The sequence below is a fragment of the Euprymna scolopes genome, chromosome 26 (genome assembly GCF_053919585.1).
Source record: "Euprymna scolopes isolate OS-2025 chromosome 26, ASM5391958v1, whole genome shotgun sequence".
Classification (NCBI taxonomy): domain Eukaryota; kingdom Metazoa; phylum Mollusca; class Cephalopoda; order Sepiida; family Sepiolidae; genus Euprymna; species Euprymna scolopes.
Window position 1 is genome coordinate 63,706,526 of NC_136507.1, and position 26,159 is coordinate 63,732,684.

Sequence of the window (26,159 nt, forward strand, 5' to 3'; positions counted from 1 at the left end):
TCATCATCAGCGGGAAGCCGCGAGGTGGAGGGGGGGGTCGTGGGAAGATATCTCAGGAAGGGAGAAAGAGAACGTCATGATGCCTGTGAGACTGATCCTCTGCCTTACCATTCTTAGTCTATGATTTTGAATTCGAAACTTTGTATGAGGAAAAGGTAAAAAAAAAAAAAAAAAAAAGGAAATGGATGTTCTATTTTGAAGAAAATGAGTCTTGCGGAATGGTTATTTATTTTCATTCCACTGCAAGAGGATGTGACACAACTGTCGGAAAGTGAGACTGAAGAGCTAGCGTCTCCAAAAAAGAGCACTCTGACCCTGCAAAAGATGCCTGGGCAGACCCGTCGATATTCCCTGTTAGAGGCGCTTCAGTTTTATGGAGATCCGCTTATATTGGCCTCTTTTATCTGCTGAGGCGCCCTTACAGGGGAATGCCGATGGGGTTACCCAAGCACTTTTTGCAGGTCAGAGTGCCTCTCCTCAGGGGCGCTGACTTCTCAATCCCATTTTCCAACTTTAGTGACTAAGTTCTTGCAGTAGGAGAGAACTAAATACCTTCTGGCATTCTGGACAAATTATGTTGCAGTGTCGACTGAAAGGTCTTTGATGTTTACTTTAGAATTCTGTAAGTTAATCTATTTCATGGAGACCCGCTTATATTGGCATCATTTATTTTTTTTTATTTATTAAATTTTGTTCCAGCTGAGGATGAGACATCCTACAGAATGCCAGATATTCACTTACGGCCTGATGCATACAAACTGAGAGATCTTTTTTAAGATTCTAACCGTCCATTAAAGCGCACTTGTTTGTATCGCTCTTGCACTTAGTTCACTGGCTATATTTGCCAGGTATTTTAAAGTTCTTTTTCATTAGTTCAGTTGCTTTTGTAATTACTGGTATGATGGAGATCTGCCAAAGATTCCAATTTCTTTTCATGTCGTACCTTGATATTTCGTTAACTTCTTTCTCTCAGCTCTGTTTAAGCCAGCATCATAGGGTGCACTAACTTCTTTCTCTTTCTTGTCCAATATTACTATGTCAAGTTTAATAGCCTCGTTTTCTAAGTATGTAACTATAGGAATTGCATCGTGTTGTTACCGGTGTTGATTCAAAGGATGTCCCTCCATCTAATACGACCGGCATACTATTTTGCACAAGACCTTGCACATTAAACAGGCCGAAAGAGATCTAACATTTGGTGTCTTTTACTGGAGGCAAGATTTCCATTCAGTAAATATCCTTTTAGCTGTTACCATTTCACTCTCAAAGACCTCCGAGAAAATATCAGTTTTTAAGAAAATGCTGTTATGTATTGCTTTCTTCTATAATTGTGTCTATGTTCGTCTTGCTGTATCGTGTGCGTGTGTGGGGGTGTTCTAACTCGGCCACCGAGATATAGAAGGCCTGTTCACTGAAAAATGCCTGCTGGCAATGTAGGTAAGAGTTGTCAAACTATCACTGTCGATACTATATAAGGACATTTTCAAAACGAGCATTAAAACATGTTAAAAAAGAAAAGAAAGGAAGCCAATTCGATTTATAATATAACTAAACTTTATTCAATATAAAATATTATCTATGTAAAATTACGTAATTTTAAAGCGATATACAATCTAATTACTGATAAAACTGAATTATGAATTTAGGGAACAAACAATTAAAGAAACATAAAACAATCAATTCTTGGCCTTTGGGATAAGATCACAGTGTTGTATCTGTTCTGATACTACAATTAACCTTTTCTGTCCTCGGCCGGTGTAGGAGAAATCCTTTATGACTGAGACAATTTTTATTTTTGTTCCTATCCAGAGTGCCCCTTATAGGGGAGCTGGATTTTCCTCACAAAAACGCATCGAAGCACAAAAATTAGGAAATCGTGACTTCTGGAAAATCTACAACAGTGTAGTGAATAATGGGCAATCAACAATTTCCCCGCTAACCAACAATCATGAGGTTGTTTGTTCAGCAACCGACAAGGCTAATATGCTTGCCAGCTGGTTTGCCTCGAACTCCACACTGGACCCTTCCAACCACCCCCTGCCTGACTTTGTGGACAGACGCCACGCTAGACGATCTAAAAATCACCCCTGCTCAGATACACGCTATCATAAAAAACCTTGACACTTCAAAAGCATGTGGACCTAATCTCATCCCAGCTGTGCTATTAAAAAAGTGCTCAACCGAAGTAGCTCCAGTTCTCTCTAAACTCTACAATAAATGCCTTAATGAATCATGCTTTCCGGGCTGTTGGAAAACTGCTTCTGTGGTACCAATATTCAAGAATTCTGGCGAAAGAACTGACCCATCAAATTATCGCCCCATTAGCCTCCTCCCACTTTTCGCCAAAATATTTGAGACCATAATTAACCATGCTCTAGTCCGACACCTTACGGATGCTAAACTTCTGACTGACAAACAATATGGATTTAGACAAGCCCGTTCTACAGCTGACATCCTCACTGTAATCTCTGAACGTATATACCATTCACTGGACAAAGCGGGGGAGGGCAGAGCGGTAGCTCTAGATATATCTAAGGCTTTTGACAGAGTATGGCACAACGGTTTCCTCAGAAAAATTAAATCATACGGTATCACTGGTAGAATACTTAACATAATTAAATCCTTCTTAGATAAGAGAAAAATCCAGGTTGTCCTCTACGGTCGTACATCTAAACAGTGTGATATAAATGTGGGAGTGCCTCAGGGGTCTATCCTTGGACCTCTAATGTTCCTAATATTTATTAATGACCTTCCTGACAAAACTGCCTCTGAGATGGGTATATATGCTGATGACACTACACTCTATAACAGGCATGACAGAAAAACAAATGAACACGTATCTAAAGAAATGGCAAAAACACTAGAGGATGACCTCCAATCTGTAGTGGAATGGGGACATAAATGGATGGTCACATTCAATGCTGCCAAGACTAAACTGGTTTCCTTCAATAATTACAAGAAACCTTCTCTGCCACCAATAGCAATGGCCAGTGACTCTCTGTCTGAGAGTACATCTTTCAAACTGCTTGGCCTAACGTTCACAGGAAACATAAGTTGGAACAATTATATTGAAGACATTGCCAGGGCTGCTGTGAAAAAGGTAGGCTCTCTCTACCATGCTAGAAAACTACTGACACCCGAAAGTATCCTGTACCTCTATAAGGCCACCATTCGCCCATGTACGGAGTATTGTTGTCATATTTGGGCTGGTGCATCTGCTACTAGTCTCTCGCTCCTAGACAAGGTTCAAAAGAGATGAGCCAATCTGATAGGCCCTGAACTGACATTTAAGCTTCAGCCTCTGTCCCATCGACGAAACGTTGCATCCCTCTGCCTTTTCTACAAGTATTTTAATGGTGAATGCTCTGACGAACTGATGACACTTGTGCCCCCAGGACGTAGACACCCTCGACAATCCCGACAGGCAGCTAAATCCCACCCCCACACAGTAGAGACTCCTAGATGTAAAAGATCTTTCTACTCTAGTAGTTTCTTCCCCAGAACTGCTAGACTCTGGAATTCCATTCCAGGTTCCTGCTTCCCTAACTGTACTGACATGCAAAAGTTCAAGTACAACGTGAACTGACATCTTGCTACCCAAACCCCAACATAGTACCCCAGTAGTTGCTGCCCCTGATAGTAGCCTCCACACCAAAGTGGCAATGCGCCTTGTTTGGGGTGAAAATGTAATAAAAAAAAAAAATATGTTGAAATATTTAAATAACTATTGCTTTTAATACAGAATTTATATTTAAAGATTTGTTTTTTTGTTCTATGTCCATTTTTCACCCCATGTTTTTCATCAAGACGTGTAGCGTATTTTCATCAGTTACATGGTTAGAAATCCTAAAACTAAGAAAATATAGTAAACATCTACAATATTAAATCAGGGTGATGGTGAATTTGGGAGGGGACATTATTATTATTATTATTTCACTCACTAAGAGCTGTCTCACAGGCCATCAGCAGTGATCGCTCACAAGCAGTAGCATGTGGTATTCTCTGGAGACCGAGTGACAACAAGTCTCCCCAGATTTCCAGTGTTTTCCACCTCTTAACCACTTGTGTAGATGATTGCACCTTATTGCAACAGCCGTTTGCCATTGATTTCTCGTTGGCATCGACCATTGGTGTTTCCTGGAGTTTCGATGACAAAGTGCCTACTCAAGGTACCAGATTTGAACTGCACACTTCCAGTGGAGATCTGGTTAGTACTCTCCCACCTTGGACTTTCCATTCTCTCTGACCCTTCAGAAGTAGTTGGTGTGGCGCCAGTCGATGTCATCTAGTGTTTTTTGGCACTTCACAGAGAACATGGACCTTGCATAAACGGGTTTTAATTTAATGGCTGCTCCCTTTTTCATTTTCTTCGCATATATCTCATACACTTTTTTGAAATCGAGCATGTATTTTATTTTTTGAATTTTTTAAATTAAATTTGATTCATACTTTTATTTCGTACTTGATTTCATTTTATTTTCATTTTATCTTATTTTTTTTATTATATTATATTTTCCACACTAAATATTTTTATTTTTTTGTTACATTTATTTTTTCATATTCAAATAATGCTTTTGACCTTTTTTTTTGCTTCAAATAGTACCTTCAAAAAAGTTTTCGTAATTAAATAAACCAATGAAAACTTTTTGCGTATGCGCTTTTTAGGGAGCAATCATTAAATTAAAACCTGTTTACGCAGGGTCCATGTGCCTCGTGAAGTACCTTTTTTTATTATTGTTGTTGTTGTTATAATAATAATGATGGTGCTTGTGCAGTGTCAGCACCGTGCTATATTTTAGGTGGGATTTTCAAGTTAAATTTTATGGTTCTTTTTTTTCATTAAATTGTTAGGTGAAAGTGCAGAACAGTTTGCAAGCCCCCGAGATAAAATGCTATAAAACAAACAAACAAACAAACAAACAAACAAAATCTTTTAAGTTTTAAATGTATTTCAAAGAAATAAATTACGCCCGGTGCTAAAATATTGAATTCATCGATCGTTTTAGTTAAAAAAAAAAAAATTAAAAAGAAAAAAACTGTCGTGAAAAATGCTTCTAATTTTAAAATATGAAAATTTTTATTTATTATTAAACGAACGGGCTGAAAAAAAAAATTCTCATATAAAAATCGTCTGTTTTGCAGTTTTAAAAATAAATAAAATGAAATATTCGACTTCCTTCGATAGATATAAAATTCAAAAACAATACACTTACTGTTATATTTTGTTAAATTAAAATTATCCCAATTTAATCAATTAAAATAGTATAAAGTACTGTTTAATACGATTTTTTTAATAATATCGAAAAAATGGTTTTCGATGAAATTCAATTTTGACTTTCTACAGTATACTCTTAAACTTCGTGATATAAGTTTGAGTATACTGTAGAAAGTTAAAATAGAATTTCATCGAAAACCATTTTTTCGCCATTTAAAAAAAATCGTAATAAAATAGTAGTTCATACTTTTTTAATTGATTAAACCCTAATCTGTTAAGACGGCCGTCCCAAAAGTAATGCCTCCTACTTTTTTTTTATTTTACTCAAACGAATCAGAGGGGGATTGCAAATTGTATTGTTATGATGACTGGACTTATGCATTCACGGCCTGAAAATTTCATCTGTCTGTGGCAAATATTGACGGTGTGAGACTCTAAGAAAGCAAACCCTGTCATGGGCGTGCGTCATTCAATTCCGGGCAAAAGTGCATTGAAAATAGTGGGGACTTATGTTGAAAAATAAATTCTGGAGCACAAAATGTTGCTCGTTTTAATGGTACCATTCCTGTCTTCGTAGCTCTTCAACTTTTTGACTTTATAAAATAGGAGGCTTTACTTTTGGAATGCTTCCCATATGAGAAAGCATGTTCCGGACGCTCGTGCTCAGCCATCATTCATTGCTCACAAAAGTGCATTGAGAATGGTGGTGATTATATAGGAAAATAAATTTTGGAACACAAAAGGTTCTCGTTTTAATGGTACCACTCCCATATTCGATGATCTTAAACTTTTTGAGTTAAAAAAAATAGGAGGCTTTACTCTTTGAACAAACCCCGTAGTTTTACATATTTTGTAAAAGTTTAATGTCTTAATCGTTCAAAAAGGTTTTCTTTTCATATCAACAGCCTTGTTTATTCAAGAAATACAATTTTTTTTCCATCTTTTTTATTGTTTTATTGTTAAAAATAAAACGTTGAAAAAAAAAATCAATTTGTTGTTTCGTGTGACTTGCGAAAAATCTGAATGCCATTTTTTTTTTTTTTTTTCCCATATTGTATTAGCAGGGCTTCCTGATGTTGTCTGGGACAAAAGTGTAACATTTCTATAAACACTTCTATCTCGCTCTCTTTCCCCTCTTACGCTTCCATCTTTTCCTCTCCCCATTCCCTTTCTCTTCCATCCATCCCATTCTTCCCTCCACACACACACACACACACACACACACACACACACACACACACACACACACTTTTATCGATTTCTCGAGGCATGAGTCGGCATAAATGAAATGACTCCTTGGAAAAGATCCGAGTTACTTCCCTTTAGTTAGTGGTTGCCCCCCCCCAACACATACACACACGCACACACACACACACTCCCTCGTCGACAGTTTATGGTTAAAGGATAAATTAATTTTAGATATTATTCATCTAGGGTAAACGCCGATTAAGAAAATACCAACTTTTTGAGTATTTGTTTTGTAGTTTTGTTTTTTACTTTCAGCTGGATATACGCGCATGCATACACGCAGACAACTGCCCTTTATATAATAGAAGCTGAAATTCTATAATATTATCGATTGTTTATATTTGCTTTTCGCAAAGAAAAAAAAAGGAAGAGTGAAGAAAAACGAGAAGAGGCAGAAAGGTAGAGGAAACATATGCCAGTAATCTATTGTTCCTATTTACTTGCCTCCTTACTAGAGTATAGTTAGGCACAAGGTCAGTTTTTAATGTGGTAAAATCCACCTGCTGCAACAGAACAGATATTACACTTTGTTTCTAGCCAAAAGTTCAACTAATCTATTGTTTACTTGTTTTCGTTTCTTTGAACATACGGCAAATTTTTATATTTTCCTTCGTTCTTCTAATATTGTTTGTTTTGCGATATTTTTTGAACGAATTCAATTATTTATACGAAAGTGCATTTTTACCTAAATGCCAATAATAAATAATTTTCCCCTGGACAAATTTGGTACCCCCAAATAGGGAGCGGCATGTGTATTTTTTTTTTTTAATGTAATTATCCACTGACACGTGCATCGTCGTCTACGACTCACCAGAGTGGCTGAATCTAGTGAGATTCGAAATCGGAACCCCATAGTAAGAAGCGTAAACAAACCTCTACCACTAGGCTATCTCACGGGACTTGAATATATCGCGATTTTCGTAGATGTTATTTGTTTTTATTTTGCGATATATATATATATATATATATATATATATATATATATATATATATATATATGTATGTATATATATATGTATGTATATATATATGTATGTATATATATATGTATGTATATATATATGTATGTATATATATATGTATGTATATATATATGTATGTATATATATATATGTATGTATATATATATGTATGTATATATATATGTATGTATATATATATGTATGTATGTATATATATGTATGTATATATATATATATGTATGTATATATATATGTATGTATATATATATGTATGTATATATATATGTATGTATATATATATGTATGTATATATGTATGTATGTATATATATATATATATGTATGTATATGCATGTATGTATATGCATGTATGTATATGCATGTATGTATATATATATGTATGTATATGTATGTATATATATATGTATGTATATGTATGTATATATATATGTATGTATATGTATGTATATATATATGTATGTATATGTATATATATGTATGTATATATATATGTATGTATATATATATATGTATGTGTATATATATATATGTATGTGTATATATATATGTATGTGTATATATATATATATATATATATATATATTCTGTCTTTCATTTCTTTCGCATTTTACTTTTATGTAAAACTATTTTTTTACTTTTTTAAAACTTCAACTTTTCTTTTGCTTTTTAACATTTTTTTTTAAACTTTTTAAAAAACTTTAACTTTATTCCAATTCTCCCCTCACTCTTTAAATATACTCTAATTTTCAGAGTCATCGAACCTGCCCCTTCAAAATGGAGAAAATGAGCTAAATCTTTGCTCGTTTCTTTGTTAATCCTTTCATTAATCCTTAAAAGATAAGCAAAACAGCCATTGAGGAGATAACTTTTGTGTATTCCACGTTTGTATTTGTTGTCAGAAAACGAATCTCCAAGCAAAATGTTAAAAAAAAATAAAACAAAAAATGGTTTCAGTTGACTAATCATTGGGAAAGGCTAAAACAATGAGCTGCAGTGCAGAGCACCAAGTCTCGGCAATAATCGTAGTTATGGTTCACAAAACGTGTCAATGTTCTATATATATATATATATATATATATATATATATATATATATATATATATATATATATTTTATTATTATTGTTTTTAGTTTTTAACAAAACTTCAGTTGATTTCAAGGATTGGCATATATTGTTTTCATTGTGGCACAGAAGTAAAAGCTGCAAATTCCGAAAATTATACAATGGATATTTAACCCACATTCGTAATAACTCTGTCGCACACACTCTAATTTCCTGTCTTTTTCTTTCTTTTTCTTTCTTTCTTTCTTTCACTCGTCTTCTTTTGCACTCCTCTCTCATTCAAACACTCTTTCAGTTCCTCTTTCTCTCTTTCTCGTCCTCTCTCTTCCATCGCCCTTTCTCCCTCGCTTTTTCTTTCTCTCTCTCTCCCTCGCTCTTTCTCTCTCCCCCCCTCGCTCTCTCTCTCTCGCTCTTTCTCTCTCTCTCACTCACTCCCTCCCTCCCTCGCTTTTTTTTCACTCTCTCTCCCTCGCTTTTTTTTCACTCTCTCCCTCGCCCTTTCTCTCTCTCTCTCTCTCTCTCTATGTCCCTCGCTTTTTTTCTCTCTATCTCCCTCGCTATTTCTCCTTCTCTCTATTCTAGGAAGATACATTATTTACTTACCTATAAAATTATATTTTTATTTTCTTTTTTCTTTTTTCCGTTTGAAATGAGGCTTCATAATATGTGTATTCATGTTTTTTTTTTGTTTTTTTTGCGCACTGTTATTCTCATCTTCATATCTATTGTTTCACCACGTTTTGGTCAACTTATCCCCTGGCCTTCTTCAAGTGAATAACTTTGAGGCGCGTGGCGCAATGGATAGAGGCGTTGAATCTCTACTGTTCCAGGTGAGCATTATCTGAAGATAGCGGTTTCAATCCTACTCGAGCATGCCAGTTGGCGAAAACGTCGTAAGACAACAATTATGGAAAGCAGTAATTAATGGGGATGCGGTTACAAGATTCAACATTCCTACCCTGTCGTGGTTAATCATCTGAAGAAGGCCAAAGGATGAGTGGGCCGAAATAAACGATTATGGCGACGAGGATAACAGTCCGCAAAAAGAATGAATCCTATAGGATTATATGCTGCAGTTTTATTCGGCATTAAATAAATCACAGGTGGTTGATATGCTATGAACCAAACCACAACTATTTGAAGATATGAAGAACACTTTGACAAAAATTACTGAATTCGCTATTAAATAACCTGGAAATATTTATATACTATAAACCAAAACAAACAAGATTTCCTCTCTCTCTCTCTCTCTCTCTCTCTCTCTCTCTCTCTCTCTCTCTCTCTCTCTCACACACACACTTTCTCTCTCTTATCTCTCTTTCTCTCTCTTATCTCTCTTTTCTCTCCCACTTTTCTTTTTCACACTCTTCTATTTCTCTCTCTCTCTCTCTTTGCCACTTTTACTCCCCGTCTTTCTCTTCTCACTATTTCTACCCTATCTCTTTACCCCTCTCTCTGTTCTTTTTCTACTTTTCTCCTCTTCACTCCTCTCTTACTTTTTTCTCTTTCTCCCCGCCCCCCCTCTCTCTCTCTCTCTCTCTCTCTCTCTCTCTCTCTGAGGAACGGGTGGTGCCGATGTTTCAAATGCAGTTGAAATGGAATCTCTCTGAAGTCTTTTCTAAAACCTAATGTGTTTTCGCGAGTTTCTTTGTCTGGAATTCTTTCATCATCTTTTCCAGCTGATAAAAAAAATATAGTCTTTCCTTTCTTCCCGCCCGCCAACACGCCTTCCGACCTGATTGACCGCGAAAGTAAATGAAAATTGTTAAGTGCCGAAATCCATAATGAATACCCGTTTGAAGAGTTTAAACATTTTATCGAATAAGTGCCACTCAGTCCTACCTTCTGTGAAAAATGCATTTCAAAAGAAACAGTTCGTCATACAGACAGCATATGCACATCTGCTGCACACATGCGACTCTGTAAGGTAAATGTGCATATATATATATATATATATATATATATATATATATATATATATAAAGCTGTGTGTGTCTGGTCACGAATAGGCTCCTATATGGTTGACTATTTAAAAAAACTGATTACATATAATGATAGAAGATTATCGAGACACAGGAATGGGTATGTTTGATCTGGCAGAACGGTGGTACATAAAAATTGTGGGGTCTGCGTTCGTGCCTGGTCCACAAAGTATGGAAATAAAAAATTTAAAAATTAAAAAAAAAACGTTTACAAGTGTTTTTAATATAGATGTACATAAGAATACTTTGATAAGTATGTTTTAACTTAAATAGGGATGGTATAATAAAATTGTGGGGCTTGCGTTCGTGCTTGGCCTCCATAGAATGGAAATAGGCACAGACTTTAATAAAGACTTTTCATATCTATCTGCATAAGTATATTTTGATAATTATGTTTCAGTTTGAAGAAATATGGTATAATAAAATTATGGGGTGTTCGTTCGCACCTGACCTCCATAGAATGGAAATATGTCACAAAGTTTAACAAGGTTTGTTAATATAGATCCACAGAATATTGTGATAAGTGTTTCAGTGTGAACAGGTATGGTATAATAAATTATGAGGTTTATCTATTTTATTTTTACTTTCATCATATTTTGCTTTGGTTTTGATACCCTCAAATTCGAAGCTATCTCTTTAGAACCCTTCCTTTTCATAACCTATCATACTTTAATAAATCAAAGTTTATTTTCTGTAGGCTGCTTTTGAACCCAGTCAACGACGGGTACTTTTGCTAGTATATATATATATATATATTGCGTGTATCTCTATATCTACTATTATATAAAAGGAATTTATCTGTGTGTGTGTGAGTTCGTTCCCTATGGACTCAGAAACGGTTGCGTCGATTTTTTATTTCTTGAAATTTTATATGAACGTATATGATGTTTCTGGGAGTGTTCTTACGTGGGTTTTATGTCGAAATGCGTGTGATAAGTGTCGATAATCGAAAAATTCCGATTAAAATACAAAGTCTGATTTTGACAAAAGTTAACACTTTCATACAACCTAACATCACAAATGCATTTGAGAAGTTTTATCACATTATTAGCACAGCCTATAAAATCAACTGTAGATACTTTTATTAGACAGGGGCGCGTTCAAAATGGAGGCTTCTGTTTAAAGCACAATTGAACCATGATACTTGACTTTTACATTTTAAATTTTAAGTGAAGACATTATTTACAGACACTTGTAATAAAATCAACAGTAGATTCTCTACAGTGCAGGGTTTGTTCAGCTAGCCATGGTATATCTCTTAATGTGCTGTTACTATCGCATACAGAAATCACTACGTCAATTACTTTAGGCGTAATAGATGTTTAGAAACTAGAGTTTCCATTTCGATTGCCAACAAAAGGATTATAGAAAACGAAAAAGAGCATATGTTTCTCTTATCAATGGGCTTGAGGTGATTTTGTCAGCGTCAGACAAAGCCGAACGCTTTGCCAAGAACTTTGCATCAAACTACACCCTATACAATCAAGGCCAGCTACCTCTCAAATTTCCTTCTAAGACCAAAAATAATTTCAACGATATCTGTTCGTAATGTTGACATACTCAAGAACCTCAGCAGTATTTTTATATTCACAAAGAACCTCAGTAATATCTTTGTACTAATCAAAGACCTCAGTAATATTTTTGTACTCATCAAAAACCTCGATAATATTTTGTATTCATTAAAGACCTCTGTAATATTTTTGTACTCATCAAAGACCTCAGTAATATTTTTGTACTCATCAAAGACCTCAGTAATATTTTTGTACTCATCAAAAACCTCGGTAATATTTTGTATTCATTAAAGACCTCTGTAATATTTTTGTACTCATCAAAGACCTCAGTAATATCTTTGTACTAATCAAAGACCTCAGTAATATTTTTGTACTCATCAAAAACCTCGGTAATATTTTGTATTCATTAAAGACCTCTGTAATATTTTTGTACTAATCAAAGACCTCGGTAATATTTTTGTACTCATCAAAGACCTCGGTAATATTTTTGTACTCATCAAAGACCTCAGTAATATCTTTGTACTCATCAAAGACCTCAGTAATATCTTTGTACTCATCAAAGACCTCAGTAATATCTTTGTACTCATCAAAGACCTCGGTAATATCTTTGTACTCATCAAAAACCTCGGTAATATTTTTGTACTCATCAAAAACCTCGGTAATATTTTGTATTCATTAAAGACCTCAGGAATATTTTTGTACTCCTCAAAAACCTCGGTTATATTTTTGCATTCATCAAAGACCTCGGTAATATTTTTGTATTCATCAAAGACCTCGGTAATATTTTTGTATTCATCAAAGACCTCGGTAATATTTTTGTATTCATCAAAGACCTCAGTAATATTTTTGTATTCATTAAAGACCTCAGTAATATTTTTGTATTCATTAAAGACTTCAGTAATATTTTTGTATTCATTAAAGACCTCAGTAATATTTTTGTATTCATCAAAGACCTCAGTAATATTTTTGCATTCATCAAAGACCTCAGTAATATTTTTGTATTCATCAAAGACCTCAGTAATATTTTTGTATTCATCAAAAACCTCAGTAATATTTTTGTACTCATCAAAGACCTCAGTAATATTTTTGTACTCATCAAAGACCTCAGTAATAGTTTTGTACTCATCAAAGACCTCAGTAATAGTTTTGTACTCATCAAAGACCTCAGTAATAGTTTTGTACTCATCAAAGACCTCAGTAATAGTTTTGTACTCATCAAAGACCTCAGTAATAGTTTTGTACTCATCAAAGACCACAGTAATAGTTTTGTACTCATCAAAGACCTCAGTAATAGTTTTGTATTCATCAAAGACCTCAGTAATAGTTTTGTATTCATCAAAGACCTCAGTAATAGTTTTGTACTCATCAAAGACCTCAGTAATAGTTTTGTACTCATCAAAGACCTCAGTAATAGTTTTGTACTCATCAAAGACCTCAGTAATAGTTTTGTACTCATCAAAGACCTCAGTAATAGTTTTGTACTCATCAAAGACCTCAGTAATAGTTTTGTACTCATCAAAGACCTCAGTAATAGTTTTGTACTCATCAAAGACCTCAGTAATAGTTTTGTACTCATCAAAGACCTCAGTAATAGTTTTGTACTCATCAAGAACCTCTGATTTAGAGAAAGAGTAACTCTATTTTTGAGTACTGTTTTTTAATTTCTGTATTATGTCATCTAATTTACATGTTGTGTCCGTACATACCATAAAAACGTATGTGGTGAAGATAGCAAAATAACTTTCTGTACTTCTTTAGTTCGCATGGATAAACAGGGATACCCCCCCCAAAAAAAAGAACGGGCCTCAGCTCTAATTAGGCCCCATTTCTTAGTGTTTTGTCCAAATAAAATGAAACTTTGGTCATAACTAGTTTATTATATTCAAAACCTCACATCAAAACACTGGGGTCTTTGGCCTTTTTTTCTCCGTTGACTGTAAAATGCTCACAAAAAACAATTGAATGTCCTCTGTTTTTTTTTTTTTTGGGGGGGGGGTCACCTTGTAATATTGACTTATTAATTTTAGTTATGCAAGAGGAATTATTAAACAGATGTGTCACGGTTTATGAATTTTTGAATGGAATGGAACAAATAGTGGTAATAACCTTAAGGATCACAAGTACATGTAATATATATTTTGTGAATGTAAGCATCACTTTTCAACTGTAGAGATTATTGCAAGAGGAACAAGAGTCTTGTTTGTTGTTTATTTTAAAATTTGTTAGTTCATTTTTATCACCTCTCTTTTCCTTTATAGCTGCTCCTATATTGAAGAAATAAAAATTGGGAGGTATGTATCGGCTTATTGCCTTTGTCTGGTCTGCCCATCAAAGCTTGTGAATGGATCGTGTAAAAAAAAAAAAGATGTATTTTCTATGTGTTTGTGATGCGAGCGTGGAGATAGTGTTTATAGTTTTATGTTGTGTATTGCTTCTTACAAAGCATGACGCCAAGGTAGATCATGTATTTTGTTTATTTCGTTGCCAAGAAATTAAAAAAAAAAATGATGCATGATTGTTTATTTTTTTTTTCGTTTGTTTGTTGTTGTAAACTAAAACCATTTTCCCTTTTTGCTGATTTTTTTATTGTTAGTAGATTAGATTCAACAGGCATGAACGCAACAAACCCTGGCATGATTATCTTTTTATTTTTAAAACAAAGAACAAATTTGCTGCATTCAGAACATTTGAAAACTAGCAGGCCTTCCCCCTCCTCTATCCCCATTACCCCTTATTTCCTCCACCAGCACATAAGAAATGAGTCGGCAGTAAGAAAAGTAACTCCCTGATAGCAAAACTGAGAGTAACTTCCCTTCAGTACATAAAATGACTGAAAACCAAACCCTACTGACGAAATCTGTACCACCTAAGGGTCAACGTATGAATCCTTTTTCTTTTTTGAATTTTAGATATTATTCATTCGACGAGACGGTGATCAAGAATATACCAACTTTGTGGGCGTTTGTTTTGTAGTTTTTGACTTTAACTTTTTGTAGGGAAACGTGCGACTTACCTAATTAGCACGTGTGCATAATTCAACAGGTCGGTCGTGGAATGAAATGAATGAAGAAGAAAGAAACAAAAATGGCTGCCTTATCTCTTTATATGCCTGCAATGTGACCACCCGATATGCAAATGAGATGCTCCTGGTTGGAGATAAAAGAGGGTTGATTTTTTTTAGAGGGGGCGTTCATTTTGAAGTTGGATTTCGAAGAAATAAGTTGAATTAGCAGAAGTTCGTTGGGAGTTGAGAGAAGGTGCGTTACGTGTACAGAAGTTTGGAAGTTTGGACAAAAGTGTTAACCTTACCCAGGAAATTATCGGTGTGACAGGCGGAAGAAATAACACTCAAGTTATTGAATTATACTTTTAGATGGAAACAAACACACACACACACACACACACACACACACACACACACACACACACAACTGCCCTTTATATAATAGACTAGCGAGGGGTACCCGGCGTTGCCCGGGTGTTTGTAGGTGTGTGTGAAAAAAAAACAGGTGCCTGTGAAAAAAAAAACAATGCCTTGACGACACGCAGTTGGAAAATAGTTAAGTGTGAAAAAAAACAGGTGCTCGTTTTTGATTGACGTGACGGCGATAGGTATTCAGCAGTCAGCATTTTGTGCGGGACAGTTTTTAATGAGGTCAATAAATCGGTTTGTTTGTTTTCAAAAACCTGCTCTCCCGTCTGATATGACAAACGTTCACTGGCTCTGGGCCTGTTGGTATTTATTTGCTCCCCCACCGAGCAAATTAGGCACAAGGCCGATTTTTATTGTGAGGAGTCAAGGGAGGGGGAAGGGAAAAAAGGGGACCAGCTCCCGAGAGGAGGGAAATAGGAGCTGGTTAAAGGTCAAGCATGTGGGGTTGCCCCCACATCTGGTCTTTGCTAGTCATAGCTAGTCATAGCTTGCAGTATCTGCCAGAACAGATACTACACTTTGATCTTGTCAGCCGGACCCCCGAGGGGGTTTGGTCCTGTTGGTATTTATTTGCTCCCCCACCGAGCAAATTAGGCACAAGGCCGATTTTTATTGTGAGGAGTCAAGGGAGGGGGGAGGGAAAAAGGGGACCAGCTCCCGAGAGGAGGGAAATGGGAGCTGGTTAAAGGTCAAGCATGTGGAGTTGCCCCCACATCTGGTCTTTGCTAGTCCTAGCTAGTCATAGCTAGTCATAGCTTGCAGTATCTGCCGGAACAGATACTACACTTTGATCTTGTCCCCCCCCCCGTGCCGTCGAAGCGGGGAGGGGGCTGGCTTTTGGCCTGTTATTAAAGTCGAGTTTCGCTTTTTGTTTATACCGAAAACCGAATGTAACGCGTGCCGATGCGGGAAATGTGGAATAATTAACGTTTGAAAGTAAATAAAATTAAATAGACAGCCGAGCTATGTGGTTAAGTGTGAGATATTACAATTAATAGATGATATAAAAAGTTTTAAGAAGTTGTGAAGCGAGCGCTTCTCTGAAAGAAGCCTTTTGTGGACATCGAGGAAAAGCATACATACATACATACATACATACATACATACATTTTTGCTTTTATATATATAGATGGCATTTCTACCAGAGAGGTTTTGTTTAACTCAGAATTTGTTCATCTGTCTGTTTATCTGCTTGTGTCTCCTTTTCATTATAAAAACGATTGCGACGTAGAGGCTTTATGAATTTTTTTTCCACCACAAAAGATCAATCTTTAAATAAGAAAATAAACCATATTTAATGCTGCATGTTGTCTTCATTCAAATGTAATCATTTGTTTTCTTCTTGTGCCTATTAACATTGTAACAAAATCCAGCTTTTCTTTCTTTATTTATTTTGCAATTCAAGAAACAACACTTTTATTTAAAAGTTGTTTTCATTTCATTGCTTTATTCAGCTTTTCCACTAGTAAGAACCCTTATCCTCGAGTGGCCTTTTAGCCTTGATCAGTGGTGATTCTTAGTAAAAGTTTAAAAAATAAAACCACACCGTAATGATCGGTTGAGGTGGAAATTGGGTATGGGTTGATTATTTAAGAAGACTGCTCAACAAGACCTTGCTTACATCGGACAGATTGCAGAATCTCTGGATTGCAATTTAACTCCCTTATTCGTTCTGCGAGCTGGCAGACATCGAAGCGCCAAACCCTAAACCCTGCAAGAATTGAAGGAAAACATCAGGAACGAAATAAGGGAGTTAAATCGCAATCCAGAGATTCTGCAATCTGTCATGAAATAGGGAGAGGAGCAGTAGGAGCGAGCAGGACTGGTGATATTATGTGGAGATCGCAGCAAGGGCGGTAAGACAGAGAGAGTGGACGGCATGAACAGCAGGCAAAAAGAGAGCAGACGACAATGAATTTCTGTCAAAATTTGTTATGTTCATGGAAAGCACAGTCAAGAAATAAAAGTGTCTCCCCCCCCCCCCCAAAAAAAAAGTGAGTTCAAAGTATTTCTTTTATTTGTTTGGCACTTCGACGAGGTCGACAGATGAGAGGAAATGAGAATGCCTTTTATAACATTACACGCTGAGTTGCTAAGAACTGCAAAGAATGTATTAAGCCTAGTTTTGAAAAACTCAAAGGTGAAAACTCAGTATAATTTCACAGAGTAACTGCACATTAATCTATTTTGGTGAGTAAAAAAAAAAAAAAAATGTCGCCACTCTAACAGTTTTTTTAACCAGAATAAATATTTACAAAAAGAAGGAAAAAAAAAACGATCGAAAAATAGGCTAGTATGAATCAAGTATCAATGTTAGACGGATTACTATTTGGATCTGATTTCAAAAACCGACAAGATAACTTTGATATGTTAAATAGTGTGTGTGTGTGTGTGTGTGTGTGTGTGTGTGTGTGTGGATAAATTGCGTATCTACATTATGTATCCAAGTTTATGAAAATTAGACTTGACTAATTTTTATATGATAATAAATATATCAAATATACAATAAAAATGTCGAATGATAGGTATTTTATGGAGAGTAGAAAAGCGGACCTTGCGTTTATTTTCGGCAGTTTTATAATTCACATTTTTTTTCTTTTCTTTTTTTTTTTTTTGGTCCTTTAGTCCTCACATGCCATGTGCAATTTTTCTGACAAAGGAATATAATTGCTGGATTTTTGGTCGAAATCTATCAATCATTGTTGACTAGTTTTTAGTATTAAAGTGTTTTCTTTTAAGATCCTTACATCTAGTAGCTTCATGCCTTGTCTGAAGCAATTTCCATAAATAACAAAATAAAAATAAAGAATAAAATGCCATCATCCTTGATATAGTATATTTGTCTAAATACGATTACAAAAAAAAAAAAAAAATCCAGTGCTTCAATTCTTCCCCCTTTGTCAGAAACATTGCTGCTGGACTATGAGGACTAAAAGTTACGAAACTGATTCAATAAAATTTGTGTCTGATCCAAAGTTTCGTAAATGTCAAGAAAGGAACAACACTCTTTGACAATGGAACGTTGAGTCGCTAAGAATTGATTCAACTCCGAAGAATGTGTTCAACCTTTTGTGAAATTAAAATTAATTGTCGTGATTATTGATCTAATCGTTTCCCTATATAAAGAATTATCCGGATAATTCGGGGGGTGAGGGTGGGGGTCGTCCAAGGGAACTTTGATCCACATAACCCCACCATGAACCATAAGTGCTTTCGTAAAGGCAGAGCCGATACCCTTCTTCCCTGAAATTGCTCACGGGAGAGAAATTCCTTTTTCCGACTTCCTTTCATTTTCTTTAAGAAATGACGTCACCGCTACCCTAACCTCCGACGCACCTTCTCCACCCCACCTGGCAGAAAAAAAAAGAACACCGAAACTTTATTTGGAAAAATCAAAGCTGAAAATGAAAAATACCAGATGGTTCAAGATAAAAGCAGGAGATGGAGAATCAGGCTGAGGATCGACGAGAGCTTACTCTTTCTCTCCATTTGATAGAGAGATGAGGGGGGGGGTGCTGATGTGTTCTCTTTGACTCACCCTCGTGTATATATTTTATCTTTTTATGTCATCTAATAAGATTGCATCTGATTCTCGCTTGTCAAATTGCAGAGAAGCAAATCGGAGAGAATAAAATAAGCATTTATTTATTTTTTTTTAAAAACTTTTTACTATCGTCCTAACACAATCTATGAGAAGGTCTCGATATGCTGTTAAGACTGTCATAGCTAAGTGTGAGGATGGGATCTTCATTGGTCTGTCATGTTTCACTTTGAAATAGCATTTCTGATGGTCTGTTGTGTTGAATTTCGAAATAGCATTTTTGTTGGTCTGCCATGCTGTAATTTGAAATAGCATTTTTCGTTGGTCTGTCAAGCTGAACTTTGAATTAGCATTTTTCGTTGGTCCGTCAAGCTGAACTTTGAAATAGCATTTTTGTTAGTCTACCATGCTGTAATTTGAAATAGCATTTATAGTTGGTCTGTCAAGCTGAACTTTGAAATAGCATTTTTCGTTGGTTTGTCAAGCTGAACTTTGAAATAGCATTTTTCGTTGGTTTGTCATGCTGAACTTTAAAATAGTTTTTGCGTTGGTCTGTTGTAAGTGTGAAATAGTATCCTCATCGCTAAACTTCTAGACTGAATGGACGTATCTTATTTTAGATGCGTTTAAAAATATTCATAGAATCCTTACCATCAGTTTGTCAGAGTCAGCGTTGAAATAACATTTTTGTTGATTTTTTTTTCAAACTTGTTTTAAATAACATTTTTTAGGTCTTTTTAAAATTTATTTTCACCCCCAAACAAAGCATATTGCCAATTGAATTGTAAGGGAGTCACTATTTGGGATCGTGTCTAATAGGTGACTGTGGGGAGTTGAGTAGCGAAATGTCTGTTGTCTTTACGTTTAAACTTCGACAGGTTAAGACAGTCAGGGAAGCAGGAAACAAGGAAGGAATTCCAAAGTTTAGCAGCCAGAAAGAAGAAAATATTAGAGTAGAAGGCTTTCAGGCATCTAGGTATTTCTACAATGAAGGGATGGGATTTTGCTGCATATCGAATCAGTCTGGTGTATGTATGTCGTGGGAGCACAAGTGTTATGGATTCATCAGAGCACATTCCATTAAAGTACTTGTGAAACAGACACAGGGATACAATATTGTGGCGATGGGACAAAGGTTGGAGGTTGGCCGATAGTGTGGGATATATTAGATTTGAAACTCTATTTGGACCCTAAGAGAGCAGTAAATGCACCACCATAGATGTGGCAACTATGGTGGCTTTGTAGAGATACAGGATACTATCAGGTGTGTGTAATTTTCTAGCACAGTAGAGGGAACTCACCTTCTTTGCAGCAGCCTTGGCAATGTCCCTCAATGTTTATGTTGCCTGTTAGTGTTAAAAGGAGGAGTTTGAAGGATAGGGTAGGGTGTTATTCATCATGACAATTGGTGGTTGAGAAGTTTGTTTTTTTTGTTTTTGTTTTTTGTTATTAAAGGAAAGAAGCTTGGTCTTAGGTCTGTCACATTTCGGTTTTAAAATAATATTTTCTCTAGTCTGTCATTTTTCGGTTTAAAAATAGAATGTTTGTCTGTCGCCCACATTTCAATCTGAAATAGCGTAATTGTTGATCTCTAATATTTAAGTTTGAAATAGCATTGTTTTTATTTATTTATTTTTTTTTGTCCGCCACATTTTAGTTTAAAAGTAGCGTTTTTCTTTGGTCTGTCACGCTTCATCGCTAAACGTGTAGATTGAACAGGCGCATCTAACGATATCCATTGTTTGTATTGGAGTCAAGTGCACTCCCAATCAAATGAATAACCTTTCCTCCGAATGTTTGAAAGGGAAGGGAGGACGGTCGTATGTCTGGTTTCAAGTACGTTTGTTCTCTTCATTTTCTTTGTTTTAAATCATCAAAAAAAAAAAAAAAAAAAAAAAATTAAACTTAAAAGAGCGGGGAGACAGAACGCCTGACATGAAGATTTAAAATTTCGATTATTGAAAAAGGTTTTTTCATTTTTTTTTTTTTTTTTGCTCTTGAAATTTTCTCGCAAGTAGATGTCAAATCCTGAAGAGCAGAGTGCAACTCCAATTTCTAGAAAAGGATCTTTAACATTGTGGCCTTCTGGTTCATGAATAACGTGTCCATTTAGTCCAGATTAAAAAGAATGAAAAATTTTGTGGACAAAAAATAGACTAACACACACACACACACACACACACACACACACACACACACACACACACACACACACACACACGTGTGTGTGTGTATTGTTAGTCGCCTGGCAATGCCACAGGGGAGACTACCGAACCAGCAAAACTGAAGCTGCCTGCAAGGTCACTATATATATAAATGTAGGCAAATTTGGGCATATGTTATTGATTTGAAAATGTTCTTTTTACCAATTGTCATAAAATTTTAACTATAGAATAGTATTATAATCTTCAAAAAGCCTGCAAATTTTCATGTAGTTTCGTCCTATAAAACCAAAGATATGAGCATTTCAATATTCAATTTGGCTACAATTTTATATATATATATATATATATATATATATATATATATATATATACTTTTTTGGAAATTTTATAAGTTCAAATCTCAGTGACTATTGATCAGAATTTAACAAATGAAGACTCTTTGGAAAGATAATGACCTGAATTGTGTAGTGGGCTATGTTACATTTTCCCTTAAGGTTGCACATTAAGGGAATCATCCATCATCCAGAGCCTTATTTTTGGCACTTTTTTACGGCCATAAAATATTTCATTTATAGTCCTTTCTTTTCCTAGTTTTGCATATGAATTACAAAATATCTGATATTTCCCCCAAATCTCTAGACTTAATGGAGGAGAGACAAACACTTGCTGCTATGGTTTCAAAAGATCTGAAATAACAGCAAGGGGAGACTTGATTCCAAATATTTCTCATATTTTATATCTCCCCTTTTTGGTTTTCATACATAAAGTAAATTTCACAGTGTATAAGGATTATTTGATATTGGAGATGTTCATAATCGTACCCTATTTCTAAAAGAGGGGAGATATAAGATATGAGAAATATTTGGAATCAAGTCTCCCCTTGTTCTTATTTCAGAACATTTAAAACGATAGCAAGTTTTAGTTTCCCCTTCATTGAGATCAGATGTTTGGGGAAACTATATATATATATATATATATATATATATATATATGCGTGTGCGTATACCAAATTAATAAATATTTATTGATTTTAAACTACCAGTAAAGCTAAAATCTATAGATCACTTCCGCAAGTGTTTTTTTTTTAATGTTTGAGAAAATATATGCACATTTAACATGTGTTTTTTATGGTAATCAGGTATAAATTGCAATTTTATTGTAAATATTAAGAGATTTATAAAAAAAAAAAAAAAATTAGAATCTGTAATTGTATCAGAATCGGGGAAAAATCTCAGCTTTTTGGTGGTTGTTTTTGTTTTATGGCATATCAACCCTTTTCAGGTTATTTAATGCCGAATCCAGTGATTTTGAAGAAAATTTTTTTAATTATATAGTAATAGAGTATATTTGTTTTGTTTTGTTTTTTTTTTAAAGTCGGTTTCTATTAAACCCATAGTTGGGACCCTAACAGGTACTGCCACTCCGGGTCAGAGTAGACCTGGGAGCAATGGCAATTAAAGGATGACTCCACACTCCCCAAAGCCTGCTAGCTGGGGTCTCGCCATCCGATATAGTTTACCGACCGAAAAATCTTGGAATCGTCCCATCACTAGTATGCATATATAATACTATTACCTAAAATATTGGAATCGTCCCACCACTAGTATGCATATATAATACTATTACCTAAAATATTGGAATCGTCCCATCACTAGTATGCATATATAATACTATTACCTAAAATATTGGAATCGTCCCACCACTAGTATGCATATATAATGCTATTACCTAAAATATTGGAATCGTCCCATCACTAGTATGCATATATAATACTATTACCTAAAATATTGGAATCGTCCCATCACTAGTATGCATATATAATACTATTACCTAAAATATTGGAATCGTCCCATCACTAGTATGCATATATAATACTATTACCTAAAATATTGGAATCGTCCCACCACTAGTATGCATATATAATGCTATTACCTAAAATCTTGAAATTGTGAAGCAAATCTAGACCTAGGACCCCCACCCCACATACATACACTTCTTGTGCAACCAATTTCAGATAAAAATGATGCAAACACAATAGATTGCTGATAAACGTGTACAATATTATAGTCTGTATTATATTTCTATTAATTTGCCTCTCCGTTCCACTTCTCAGAAACTACTGAGCCAATCTGACTGGAATTTTGCATGAACCTTTATAATAATAAGGTGCAGCGAACTGCTATGATATCCGTTCTATGTACAGCTATGGATTAATAGGATTGGTCATCACAATACTACATTTACTTTAGAAGTTTTCTCAGAAACTACTTGGCCAATCTGGCTGAAATTTTGTATGGACCTTTATGATAAGGTGCAGCGAACTAAGCATTATGGTATTCGTTCGATGCACCGTTAGAGATTGATAGTGATGAATAGGGATTCGTTATGTAATGCGAAAATGGAACACAAATCTAACCATGTACAACCATGTGTTTGGCATAAAGGATTTATTCTAAGTCAACAGCCTTTAACTTTTTCCGTTTTTTTTTTTTGTTTTTTGTTTTTTTTAATTGTTTTTTTTTTTTTTAATTTTTTTTTTTTTTTTTAATTTTTTTTTTTCAACAGGCTAAAGATTTAGTATAATACTATTATCTATAATCTTGGAAATTGTGAAAGAAATATGAACCTAAATCCCCCCCCCTCTTCCTCTCCCCGATTCTTATCCAAATGCAACGAATTTTGCAAAAGATAGCGGCTTGATACAAAAACAGGAAGATCTCTACTGATAATCGAAAACTTGTCTCTGACGCGTACAATATTATAATCTCCCTCTCTCTCTCTCTCTCTCTCTCTCTATATATATATATATATATATATATATATATATATATATATATATATATATATATGCACATATAAAAAGACTCTAGTTGATAACTCTTATAAATGCCACCCTAACCTTGATTCATTGTCAGGGTGGAGTCAGGTCGCAAGAGAATGGAACGTTTGAGAGCAAATATTAAAATGTCAATAAGAATCCTGTGAATATTACTAATTGTAACAAAATGAAGTGTTTTAATGAATTCTTGTATTTACGTCATATAACCCAAACGTTTCTTTAATAATCTGAATATATCTAGTGCAGGCGATCAGGACTGTTAAACCCACTTTTCCCACAAAATATGATACAGGGCGAGGGGAGCAGCACCAAAAAAAATCTTTCTTTTATAAACACACCCATATTAATGTACATATTTATATCCTAAGCATTTCGGGTTCGTACATAAGTTATAACTTTGGGGTTTCTTTTATAATTCACTAGCCTGGGTGCTCGGCGTTGCCCGGGTGTTTGAAGGTATGTGTTGAGCAAAAAGAAAAAAAAAGTGGTAGTAGGTAGGCAGGCAGGCTCGAACCCGTACCGCGAAGGAGGAAACAAACGTGAAAAAAAAAAAAAAGTGACGTCTTTGCCGTTGCGTCCATCGCCAAACCGGAAGTGGCAAAGGTTTAAATTAAGGTTAGTCAAAAAAAAATAGGGGATAACTTTCTAAAATATTGGCGAAAAAAGTGACTCCTCCTTGTAGAAAAGTGCCCAGTTGAGGGTGAAGGAATTAATATTTTTGGCCAATTTTTCGATATTTATCGTCCAAAGGGTCGAGCTTCAAAACTATACCAATCTTAGGAAAATCTGTCGCCTCTGTCGAAAGTTTTAGGCAGACATACATACATTTAAACAGACAGGTCAGAGTTATATTATAGATAATTTCAATATATGTTTTATTACCTATCACAAAGACCGTAAGATGGGGAATGGTGATTAATTTGATGTTGCTTACCGAAAAAAATTCCGACTTTATCTATTTTAAAATGATTTGTTCCCAAATCAAATTATGTTGTCCCATTGTCTAAAACAATACAATTTTAAATAAATACATTTCAAAAAGTGACATTCGTTTTATTGATGTGAAAAATATTTAGATGGCAGTTATTTTAATGGTGGAAAACCGGATATTTGTTTTAAAAAGAATTACATTTCTACAATTTTAAATAAATAAGAAGCTTGTCCGTTTTATTTATTTAAATAATATTTAGCTGACAATCTATGTATATCTATAAAAGTGAGAATGTGTATGTGAGAAAGGTGGGCTCTCTCTACCGTGCTAGACAACTACTAACACCCGAAAGTATCCTGTATCTTTATAAGGCCACCGTTCGCCCATGTATGGAGTATTGCTGTCACATTTGGGCTGGTGCATCTGCTACTAGTCTCTCACTCCTTGCCAAGGTTCAAAAGAGAGTTGCAAACCTGATAGGCCCTGAACTGGCATCTAAGCTTCAGCCTCTGTCCCATCGACGAAATGTTGCATCCCTCTGCCTTTTCTACAAGTATTTTAGTGGTGAATGCTCTGACGAACTGCAATCACTTGTGTCCCCACGATGTGAGCACCCTCGACAAACCCGACAGGCTGCTAAATCCCACCCCCACACTGTAGAGATCCCTAGATGTAAAAGATCTTTCTATTCCAATAGTTTCTTCCCCAGAACCGCTAGACTTTGGAATTCCATTCCAGGTCCCTGCTTCCCCAACAGTACTGACGTGCAGAAGTTCAAGTGTAACGTGAACCGACATCTTGCTGCCCAAATCCCTACATAGTACCCCAGTAGTTGTTGCCCCTGATAGTAGCCCCGTACACCAAAGTGGCAATTTGCCTTGTTTGGGGTGAAAATGTAATAAAAAAAAAAAAAAAATTGTGGACCAAAGAAAATCTCTCTTATATCAGTTTTTCTTATATTCTGATCCCTTATATCCGGGGTACACTGTATTAAATTTGAGGAAGCGTAAATCCGAGATATAATACATTGACAAACCGGTTTCCATTAGATCACTGAAGTTAAGTAACGTTTAGCCTGGTAAATATTAAACGGGTGACGACTTGATAATACCAGGTTCTGTATGTGCTCTGAAATCTGGAGAGGAATGGGTGCCGCCAGGCTATTCTTGCTCAAGATATGCTGCATGAAATATTGCAGTGACCCCACAACCATAGATGGTTAAGAGACTCCTCCATCATCCAACTCCCA

General features: G+C 35.2%; 1 protein-coding gene across 21 annotated transcripts in view; it reads left to right on the top strand.

Moving 5' to 3' along the window:
- Positions 1–26,159, top strand: part of LOC145248122 (disabled homolog 2-interacting protein-like) — a 1,344,959-nt gene that overhangs the window by 699,526 nt on the left and 619,274 nt on the right. For 15 of the 21 annotated variants that reach the window (XM_080109927.1, XM_080109911.1, XM_080109925.1 and 12 more), the window contains one exon: positions 14,260–14,292. The exons of the other annotated variants lie outside the window; for them this stretch is intronic. In XM_080109927.1, the coding sequence (XP_079966053.1) occupies positions 14,260–14,292 (33 nt within the window). The remainder of the gene's footprint in view (positions 1–14,259; positions 14,293–26,159) is intronic. 21 annotated transcript variants of the gene reach the window in all.